At 42.8% G+C, this 11,569-nt stretch overlaps 1 protein-coding gene across 39 annotated transcripts; it reads right to left on the minus strand.

Moving 5' to 3' along the window:
- Window positions 1–1,884: 1,884 nt before the first annotated feature.
- LOC127318561 (uncharacterized) lies at window positions 1,885–8,317 on the minus strand. 39 transcript variants are annotated; one of them, XM_071823111.1, is made up of 10 exons: window positions 7,916–8,317; window positions 7,633–7,770; window positions 7,339–7,527; window positions 6,914–6,953; window positions 6,102–6,176; window positions 5,088–5,160; window positions 4,496–4,541; window positions 2,931–4,413; window positions 2,791–2,848; window positions 1,885–2,694 (listed from the first exon to the last, which is right to left on the minus strand). In XM_071823111.1, exons 4-8 carry the CDS (start codon window positions 6,925–6,927, stop codon window positions 4,175–4,177), a joined length of 447 nt encoding a protein of 148 aa, XP_071679212.1. In that variant the 5' UTR covers window positions 6,928–6,953; window positions 7,339–7,527; window positions 7,633–7,770; window positions 7,916–8,317; the 3' UTR covers window positions 1,885–2,694; window positions 2,791–2,848; window positions 2,931–4,174. The 39 variants fall into 39 exon arrangements, 13 of the variants coding, with proteins under 13 accessions (XP_071679212.1, XP_071679222.1, XP_071679221.1 ...); XM_071823121.1 differs by lacking the exon at window positions 7,916–8,317 and having other exon boundaries at window positions 2,931–3,183; window positions 4,352–4,413; window positions 7,633–7,904; XM_071823120.1 differs by lacking the exon at window positions 7,916–8,317 and having other exon boundaries at window positions 2,931–3,183; window positions 4,322–4,413; window positions 7,633–7,904.
- Between the last annotated feature and the right edge of the window lie 3,252 nt (window positions 8,318–11,569).

Consider the following 11,569-nt stretch of genomic DNA (forward strand, 5'->3'; position numbering starts at 1 on the left):
CCTACGGTTCGCGAACTATGCGGACATGGTTGAGTACTCACTCCGACCAATAACCAATAGCGGGATCTGGAGATCCATAATGGCTCCCACATATTCAACGATGACTTTAGTGATCGAATGAACCATTCACATACGATACCAATTCCCTTTGTCACACGATATTTTACTTGTCCGAGGTTTGATCATCGGTATCACTCTATACCTTGTTCAACCTCGTCTCCTGACAAGTACTCTTTACTCGTACCATGGTATGTGGTCTCTTATGAACTCATTCATATGCTTGCAAGACATTAGACGACATTCCACCGAGAGGGCCCAGAGTATATCTATCCGTCATTGGGATGGACAAATCCCACTGTTGATCCATATGCCTCAACTCATACTTTCCGGATACTTAATCCCACCTTTATAACCACCCATTTACGCAGCGGCATTTGATGTAATCAAAGTACCTTTCCGGTATAAGTGATTTACATAATCTCATGGTCATAAGGACTAGGTAACTATGTATCGAAAGCTTATAGCAAATAACTTAATGATGTGATCTTATGCTACGCTTAATTGGGTGTGTCCATTACATCATTCATACAATGATATAACCTTGTTATTAATAACATCCAATGTTCATGATTATGAAACTAATCATCCATTAATCAACAAGCTAGTTAAGAGGCATACTAGGGACTCTTTGTTGTTTACATATCACACATGTATCAATGTTTCGGTTAATACAATTATAGCATGGTATATAAACATTTATCATAAACATAAAGATATATAATAACCACTTTATTATTGCCTCTAGGGCATATCTCCTTCAGTCTCCCACTTGCACTAGAGTCAATAATCTAGATTACATTGTAAGGTACCTAACACCCATGGCATTCTGGTGTTGGTCATGTTTTGCCCTAGGGAGAGCTTTAGTCAATGGATCTGCTACATTCAGATCAGTGTGTACTTCAGTACGGACTTGATCAAGATTTCCTTTGCACCACTAGACATATACCTCTCCGCCCAGCTATCAGCATGTTTAACAAACTTCTCTTTTGTAGTCTTTAGCTTTCCCTTTTTCATTCTGCCTTCAGGAACCGGCAAGCCCAAATATTTCTCTTCAAACCTCTCTGTTTCATACTTCAGAATGTCCTTTATATTAGTTTGCACCTCAGGGGAACAATGTTCACCATACATGATGGAGCATTTTCCAAGACTTACCAATTGACCCGTGCTGCATTCATAGCGATCCAAGATATACTTGATCACTAACGTCTGATTTACTGACCCCTCAAAGAAAAGAAGGCTATCGTTTGCGAAGAGCAAATGAGATATCCCAGGTGCGTGTCGGCAAATATGTAACTCATGGAGCGCCCCATCCTCAATCTCCTTCCGGATCAAGCAAGAAAGACCATCTGCCACAAACAAGAAAAGGTACGGCGACAGGGGGTCACCTTGGCGCAGCCCTCGGGTAGGAGAGAAGGGGTCCAACAGATGTCCGTTAAAGCGAATGGTGTAGCGTACGGTGGTAACACATGCCATAACCCACCGTATCCATTGACTATGAAAGCCCAGTTTCGCTAAAACCCTCCAAAAATCTCCAATCAACCCGATCATACGCTTTTGCCATATCTAGCTTGTAAGCACAAAATTTCGATCTTGCAACTGACCCAGTCTGAATAGCTTGGATACACTCAAATGCTACAAGGGCATTGTCAGTAATAAGCCTGCCAGGAATAAAGGCAGTCTGCCTAGGAGAGATGATGTCCTGAAGAAGAGGTCGCAAGCGGTTAACTAGACACTTCGAGACCACTTTGAAGATGACATTGCAGAGGCTTATTGGCCTATAGTCTTTAGGCTCTAGAGGATCATTCTTTTTCGGTACTAGTTAAAATGCCCGTGCGTTGCCACGGGAAAACAAAATATAAAGAAGGATGATATATTTCTAACTTAGTTTTTGGATACCCAATCCTATACATGAAATTTTTATCCTTCTTATCCATTCAAAGACCAACATGTGTTCTTTCTGTCCGTTTTACCCATTTCAACCCATCATGTGGGATCTTTCACCATGTTGCCATCTTTGCATAACACAATTAGCAGCAGTTTCATTGTGTAAGTGTGTCTATAACAAGAACAACTTTTCTGATCCCAACAAATGCAAACAGAAGAATAAAGTATAGTGCCTCTGTTTTTTTATACATTGGTAGATATTCTTAATAAGAAAATATTATATGAGTAGCATAGGTATACAAAATTACATTATAAAAATTTCCTCCAATGCATACAACCATTTGCTCTAAAACCTATCATTATTTCTCGTATCTTTCCTCCCACAAGTGGCATTTTATTGCAACTACTCATTTTGTAGGGTAGGCAGAAGCTTCATAAGATAGCTTCGATCAAACAGTTACTTTCTTCCACTATAAAACTGAAAGCACATGCATCAGCAAGTCTGGCACACTTACATACATAAAATTCTTTAAAAATAACACAAAAAGTAACCAAATAAGATGTACCCATAAAGTTATGATCAGCTCTCGCATTTGCGGAGGCAACTTAAATGTTATTTTTTTGCTAGACAAGTTAGTAGATTTTGAATGTTGTACCTGTGTTACTCTTACCAGTGTTTGTGTCATACAAACATTGAAGTACTTCTGAGCATGACTTGGGTGCGGCAGCCCCGGCGGCGACACCTAGATTCTGCACCTTAAGAAAGTACTTCTGAGCATGACTACATGCATGTGTTGAATACATGTAATCATGAGGTGTGTTGATCGAGTCTGAATTCAGAATTACCTGTACCGTAGTCTTTGTGCGGACATGCTCCTCTATCTTCTTCCAGTTGTGGTCGAACCTGAAATCCACACGAATCAATCATCTTGCTCAGCGACTGCAGATTAGCTGGATTTGGAGGCAGAGTAGAACAGAGCACGTACCAGTGGCATGTCCTTCCTGCTGACCTGTGGAGGGCATCAAGGAAGCGTCATGCGCCTCCAGGCACCACCTCTCCCTCAGCCTGGGGAGCCTTCCACACTATCCCTCCGCCCGCCCCTCTCTCTACCCGGCGTGGATCTGCTGGATGTGGAGTGAATTGGGGAGGCATCCCCTCTCTGTTCTTTCTGCGGTGGCTTCAAGAGTGGCGGCCCTCGTCCCCCTGAGAATTTCATATTTCCCTATGTTGAAAACCACCTGAGAAGTTGAAAATCATGAGTTATATTTTGCTCTATATTCGAGAAGGTGATCTACATGTACTGTTCCGTTGCAAAAATGTGATAATACTTCCAGGAATAAACAGAAACCATTGAAGCAAAAAAAAAAAACATGCATCCTAGCTTATGCTTCTGTACTGATATCTTTTGCCTGGACACAGGAACAACACTAAGAGATCAAAAAAATCCATCCATAACTTTCAGTTAGCTGCAGTAGATAATACATGTAGATGTTCATATACTTTTGCTGCCCATTGTTATTTGCCAAAGTTGCAGGTTTTACCGGCTCTCAAATAACATCCTTAAGTTTTTGTTTCTCTTGGTGTAGAGGTATTGTTTCGTGGTATTGATCCTTAAAATGGAAACTACGGGCACACCAAGAAAAAAAAATATCACCAGCTATAACACAACAGCTATCTCACTCAATTAGTCACCCAATTTTCACTATGCCGCAATTTGTGTCATCTCTCGTAATATTCTCTCCAACTGGAATTCATCATTTCTCCATCAACACTATTTTAATGTAAAGCAGTGACATTGTAAGTTAAAAGGGCATGAGACTCATCGCAATAACAATGGTAGTAAGTAGTAGAAATGACCTTGTAAACTTAATATGAGAAAACGTTGCTGGCAGTATAAGAAATGAATGACAAGAATGAAAGAAGCAAGAGCACTATCTTGATACTATGCTGTAAATGACTAAGCACCAAATACCAGGACACATATGAAGGCATTAGGTGGGTTTCCAGAAGAACATTAGAGGTTAAGAAGGTACTTTAGAGGTGTTTCCTAAGAACCTGAAAGTGGAAGACCCTATACTATCAACAATGATCACAGAAGCACATCTCTTCATCATTGATGCAAGAAGGAAGCTACAGTACAATACCATCTTCTCAGTTTTATATAAATCAAGTGTGCTTCTTAAAAATGATTTCATCATGTACTGATATAGCCAATGTCATTCCCAATTTCTAGGTAACTATATCTTGAATTAGATATCGAAATCTGCTATGAGTAAAATATAATAAATGGTTAGTCCCGGATCCTAATTGTTTGGAGAAACGCTGATGAAATGCATGTATAGAACCACCCAGGGCCTGAAGGCTGCTGCTCCAGACCTTGTCCTTGGAGGCCAGATTGATCCAGACCTGTAGGCTCGTATTCACACCGGCATCTCCAAGTGCCTGATGCCTCGATCCGCCGTCATCCACTGATCAAGAACAGATGGGAATGTTAAGTGGGTTAAGTGCAGAATGATTATCTTGTGATTAGAAGTAGACAATAAACAATACCTGGACATCTATTGTTCTGATGGTGCGTTTGTGTCATGAAGCAATCCTGGTGAGTGAAAGGCCCCATGCTTCAGAGAACAAGAGCTAAAGCATTTCAGGAAACAACAACTGAACATGATGCTAAAATACTCCGTTATGTGACAGCAAAACTTAGATATGCAATGCCATTCACAACAGCATCACTTGAAGTATTTAATTTTGACCGCGAGTACATGACAAATTCTGTTATTTGACAACTTTTTAAGCAGGGTATAGCAGAACATGAAGAGCTAAAGTATTTTAGCATCAATAACGATTGTGACCACCACACTAAGAGTACTGCCATGAAGCAATCAAAATGAAGCAATAAAAGGAGTCATACCGTTGAGAACATTTTAGTTCTAAATACATCCATATTAACTGCAAGTAATATGAATCGGAGTAAGTAGCATTAACTCGTTCCAATAATTTGCGCATTCAGTTCAATACTCTAGTACAAAAGAAAGTTAGCAGGCGGATTCTTGAGAGGCAACCATGAACCACTGTAATCTGTTCAACTTAATTTCTGTTGCACAATTTACAATCTCAAGCTGACGGCGCCACCAGGATCCACCTTGTGTGTTCTAGTACCCGACCATCTTCTCCGACGCCAACATTTCGTGAGCTCGTTTTCATAGATGATGGACCTGAAAAATCATGAATATTAGAGCAAGGAAGCAATAGTTTAAAACGGAAGGCGGAAGAGCTCCACTACATGATAAAATTATAATCACATATAGATAATTCTATATTTCAAAAGACAGTATAGCACTGTGTAGCTAAAGCTTAACCAACCATCTAGATCCCTCAAGTTTCAAATGAAGTACATACAAAATACTGCGCACACACTGATCAAGGTATAAAATTGAAATGATCTGATAATATATATATATATATATTCTTTTTCCATATGGGAAGAAAATGTCACTCAAAATAATTAGCCATAAACTTACATATTTTTTCCGAAGAGGCCGGCAAAAGAATTCCATTAGTTGCTTTGAACAAGCGATTGAATAAAGATTTAGTCAGCTCTTCTCGAAAGACTTAACAGAAGAAATGGTCGCCTCATCTTGAAAGACTTACATAAGTAACAAGGGATCACGATCTTGACAACAATCTTCATCTTCACCATAAATCTACTTACTTATTTTGATACAACACAAGCCATAACCAAAACAAAATCAACTTTTAGGACCTGACAGCAGGTCGGGGATGGAATAATAATATAATACTATTTCAATATTACCTCAGAATCATAGACACATCTTCAAATACCCCGGTATCTAATTTCATGAACTGAAGGAAAGCTTGATGTCATTTCATGTGTAACGATGACCAAGAGCTAACCAGGAAGCAGAACGTGAATGTCATTTCAGGTGCAATCACATATTAGAGCAAGGAAGCAATAGTCTATCAGCAAATGTGATATTATTAGTAGTCTAATTGTCATTATATAACTTCATAAAGAAACTTTTGGAACTGGAGGAAGATTTTTCACGAGAAAACTTTCTATAATAACTTCCAAAGAACTCACATCGCTTCATAAAGCAATGCGCAAAACGAAAGATAAAATCCCATAAATACGTACCTTGAATAGGCAATCAAATAATCAGAATTTGAGGATCTTTTTCCTGGTGCTTGATTACAGACTTCTGTTGGAAATCTAAATACGTGGCACGCGTGACAATATGTCAAGCAAATGGTGTAAGATTTTTAAGAATAGTGACCTAAATAGAATTTTACTTCATTCATGGGTTAAACAGAACTCACAATCTCACTTCATGTTTTTCATCAAGTATAGGAACTAAGTAAAAAAGTATAACACATCGATAAATGAATGGATAATAACTTGTATAATATGTGAATCATGAATCTGGAAGGTGCCAATTTAGTTTATCTCGCAGAGATTTATTTATTTGCAATATAGAACAGAAAACTCATATCTTGTTCATAATGGTTACTGCAAAAAGAAATCCTTATGCCCTTCCTTATTAAAGAGTACAAGAAATTACTGATTACCTATATACACCTTATCGCACAACATTTAGATTATGAGGCAAAGATAAGAACAAATTTTAAAAATTACATATATCCTGCAACGACGATTATCTCTACTACTAACATAGTAACAAGGATCAGAAAATCTTAGTGTGTAAATTACATAAGAATCTTCAGCGGCTAACGGATTCGCCCAATCACTGAAATGAGTTATGTGCAATTCAATTACGACCATAGCATAAGTACCACTCCTTTTCCCCTTAATCATGAAAATAGCACAGATGTAAGTGACGTTGAGTTGTTGACCTCAACACAACCAGACAGAATCAGCTGCCAAAATCCAATGTAAAATTAACATGGGATTTTCTGAAACGAACTAAAAAATAAACTCAATAGCCTCACCTGTCATTGTTCATGACCCCTGCTATGCTGCCCCCATATCCTAAAATATCCATGAAAAGTAAAATCAAAATAAAAGGCATGTACTATGAAAGCAAACAAGAGTGTACATAATTGACCCTCTAATTTTTCGAAGCCGAAGGTTAATTCACGACCAATGACATTTAAAAATACTGGTAATTCATGAACCATTCTCGAGTCAAGTCAAAAAAAAAAACACCATGATCATGAGCCGACTAACAAGTACAAATTCTTACTTCAACTTCGATGATGGAGCTTATGGGTATTACAAAATTGAATGAAAATATGTAACAAAGAGCTTGCCTGCTCGCTACAAACAAATGCAGAATGGATTTTAAGTACAACTGAAATATGCTTACGTCAAGAAAATGCAGTCTGGATTGTAAGTACAGCTGAAATATGCTTACATCAAGATTAGCGAACAAGCCAAGGTGAGCTAGCTGGCAACCTGTGCTCTCCTCCAGAATTAAACATGTATTCGGATTCGGCAAATAACTGCCATGAAGATTGGCTCCAACCATATCGGAGGTTGGCTGAGTGCCAAGTAAATTGATAAGTGATCCACGTTATTCCCCTTGGGAAAACTAAGAACACGCCTGCATCAAAGCCACCGATGTTACCAGAATAAAACATTCTGAAAGATTTCTGAAACTACAGCTTATAGTAAGTGAAGAGGACAAGGGGTCACCATTTGTACGCACCAACAACAAATACATCCTAGTAGTGCTTCATCCTGTTGTGCCTGCTGAAATGTATGATTGTCCAAGTGAACCACAAAGTCTGCAGGTCCTTCGGCCGGCTGTCCCTCGTGCTTACTACTTCCGTCTGGGCCACCAATGCTACCAATAGAATTGACGTTAGGAATCAGGCTGAAGCAATATGAACAAGAAACTCTGGGAAAACAGCGGAAACAAATCGGATTGTTTTAACTGGAAAAAAAAAATCAAATGAACAATCCATATGGGGCCTCTCAGATCCATGCACCTGCAGACCGAGATCGAGGCCTCCCTCCCCAGTTTCGGAGCACGGACGCCGACCGTCTTCAGCAACGCTAGGTTCGCACGATGCGGGCGCCCATCCGTTGTCCTCCATGCGAGCTCTCCGTCGTCACGGATAGGGAGGGGAGGACTGGGTCATGGCGGCGCCTCCTCCACTTGGACTTTGGTGGGCAAGTTCCCAACGATACGGAGGGGAGTGAAGGCGGAGGGGAGAGGTGTGCGGGCATCAGCTGAGCAGTGCGAGAGCAGGGAGAGTGAGCACGATGGTCATAGGCGGCGGCCTGGCCAAGGAGAGCGGAACCCTAGACTTGGATGCGGAGAGGGACGAAAGAAACGATAGAACGAAGGGCAGCGACAAGAGATTCGGTGGGAGGGACGAAGCCCATGTTGGCGCGGCCCAGATAGGCGGCATGCGGAACAGGACTACCACAAGGACGACGAAAAGATTGGTCGTAATACGTCTGGCAGAATAAGGAACCTATTCCTCCTTTTTAAGTAGTGTAGATAAATTGATAAGTGATCCACGTTATTCCCCTTGGGAAAACTAAGAACACGCCTGCATCAAAGCCACCGATGTTACCAGAATAAAACATTCTGAAAGATTTCTGAAACTACAGCTTATAGTAAGTGAAGAGGACAAGGGGTCACCATTTGTACGCACCAACAACAAATACATCCTAGTAGTGCTTCATCCTGTTGTGCCTGCTGAAATGTATGATTGTCCAAGTGAACCACAAAGTCTGCAGGTCCTTCGGCCGGCTGTCCCTCGTGCTTACTACTTCCGTCTGGGCCACCAATGCTACCAATAGAATTGACGTTAGGAATCAGGCTGAAGCAATATGAACAAGAAACTCTGGGAAAACAGCGGAAACAAATCGGATTGTTTTAACTGGAAAAAAAAAATCAAATGAACAATCCATATGGGGCCTCTCAGATCCATGCACCTGCAGACCGAGATCGAGGCCTCCCTCCCCAGTTTCGGAGCACGGACGCCGACCGTCTTCAGCAACGCTAGGTTCGCACGATGCGGGCGCCCATCCGTTGTCCTCCATGCGAGCTCTCCGTCGTCACGGATAGGGAGGGGAGGACTGGGTCATGGCGGCGCCTCCTCCACTTGGACTTTGGTGGGCAAGTTCCCAACGATACGGAGGGGAGTGAAGGCGGAGGGGAGAGGTGTGCGGGCATCAGCTGAGCAGTGCGAGAGCAGGGAGAGTGAGCACGATGGTCATAGGCGGCGGCCTGGCCAAGGAGAGCGGAACCCTAGACTTGGATGCGGAGAGGGACGAAAGAAACGATAGAACGAAGGGCAGCGACAAGAGATTCGGTGGGAGGGACGAAGCCCATGTTGGCGCGGCCCAGATAGGCGGCATGCGGAACAGGACTACCACAAGGACGACGAAAAGATTGGTCGTAATACGTCTGGCAGAATAAGGAACCTATTCCTCCTTTTTAAGTAGTGTAGATTAGAACAATTGTTGTATCATTAACCTCTTCAGGCATACTTCCTTCAGCAAAAAATCGCTGGACTGCAGCAACAACATCATGACGCAAGAGGTCCCAATTACGCTGTAGGAATCGAGCAGGAAAGCCATCCGGCCCTGGGGCTTTAAGGGGCCCGATCTGAAATAAGGCATCACTGATCTCCTTCTCAGAAAAAGGTGCACACAAGGTTTCATTCATATGGTCATCTACGCATTCCTGCATGAGGTTTGTTACTATCTCAGGATCAGTGTCTTCTTCACGGGTGAAGAGGTTTCGGAAGAAGTCCCTAGCCATTCCTTCCATCTCTCGAGTAGCCATCTGCTTTCCTCAATTTCCGAATTCTATTCTTTTTGTGTCTAGTAGAAGCTTTACGATGGAAATATTTAGTATTCCGGTCTCCCTCGCGAAGCCATGCAATGCGCGATCACTGCATCTAGTGAATTTCCTACCTATAGAGTAGTTCATCCATCTCCTTCAATAGCCGATCCTTTTCCATCTTGCTCACCTCATCCGCACATTGTTGCGGGGAGTCAAGTCGAGTCCTCATGCGCTCAATCTCTTTTGGAACTGATTTGAAATGATTTCCCTTCCAGCCGTATAGACCTGACATAACGCCCCTGAGAGCTTCATTAACATCTCCCAAGTTTTGGATGGGCACACGCCGGGACCAAGCCTCCTCCACCGCAGCTGGCAATCAAGGCTCCCTCTCCCAGATCACCTCATATCAGCGTTGGGGTCTCTCAGGTCTGGCATCAGTGGCCTGATCAGCAGAGAGCATTAGAGGGCAGTGATCAGACCGCGAAGAGGCGTGATTATGCAGCCTGTAATCTGGAAAGCAAGTTGACCAGGATGGGCTAGCAACAGCTCTGTCAAGACGGACTTTTACATTTCGTTGTCCCTTCTGTTTATTATCCCAAGTCCATGGAGTGCCAACAAAACCAATGTCGTACAGATCACAATGCAATAATACCTCTCGGAAGTCCATCATTAGCCTCTCGGACCGCTTAGAGCCAGAAAAGTGCTCCTCTTGCCACATAGCCTCATTGAAGTCCCCCATCATTAACCATGGTTCCGTCGATTTCAACTTAATTCTCCTTAATAAAGTCCACATATGATGCCTCTCACTGGCTTTTGGCTCACCATACACAAAGGTGCCCCTCCATTTGTGATTGAACGGGCCACCACTAACATGGACGTCGATATGACGTTTGCTAAAGGAGAGTAGCTCAACAGAAATATCATCATCATAGAAAAGAGCAAGACCTCCACCCTTTCCATCTCCTTTCACCTGAAAACATTTCTTCATTCCGATATGGTAACGAAGATTTCTGACGCGCTCTTCACTCTGCCTGGTTTAACATAGAAACAACAGGCTAGGCCTATATGTCTACACAAGGCAGACAATCTCCTGAACTGTTGCTGGAGGCCCCGTCCCGCGACAGTTCCAGCCGGCAATACTCATTGGGCCCGGCGGTCCTCCTCGAGGGAGGCCGCCGACAGTGCCAAATTATTTTCTGGGTTAACCTTGCGGTGCTTGTTCCTGTCTCTTGGATCAATGTATGGTGGCGGTTGATACGTCTCCAACGTATCGATAATTTCTTATGTTCCATGCCACTTTATTGATGATACCTACATGTTTTATGCATACTTTATGTCATATTTATGCATTTTCCGGCACTAACCTATTAACAAGATGCCGAAGAGCCGATTCTTTGTTTTTCTTGTTTTTGGTTTCAGAAATCCTAGTAAGGAAATATTCTCGGAATTGGACGAAATCAACGCCCAGGGGCCTATTTTCACACGAAGCTTCCAAAAGACCGAAGGAGTCACGAAGTGGGGCCACGGGGCGCTGCCACAGTAGGGCGGCGCGGCCTAGAGGGGGCCCGCGCGGCCCTGCTGTGTGGGGCCCCCGTGATGCCTCTTGACCTGCCCTTCCGCCTACTTAAAGCCTTCGTCGCGAAACCCCCAGTACCGAGAGCCACGATACGGAAAACCTTCCAGAGACGCCATCGCCGCCAATCCCATCTCGGGGGATTCAGGAGATCGCCTCCGGCACCCTGCCGGAGAGGGGAATCATCTCTCGGAGGACTCTTCACCGCCATGGTCGCCTCCGGAGTGATGAGTGAGTAGTTCACCCCTGGACTATGGGTCCATAGCA

The sequence above is a fragment of the Lolium perenne genome, chromosome 7 (assembly GCF_019359855.2).
Source record: "Lolium perenne isolate Kyuss_39 chromosome 7, Kyuss_2.0, whole genome shotgun sequence".
NCBI classification, from domain to species: Eukaryota; Viridiplantae; Streptophyta; class Magnoliopsida; order Poales; family Poaceae; genus Lolium; species Lolium perenne.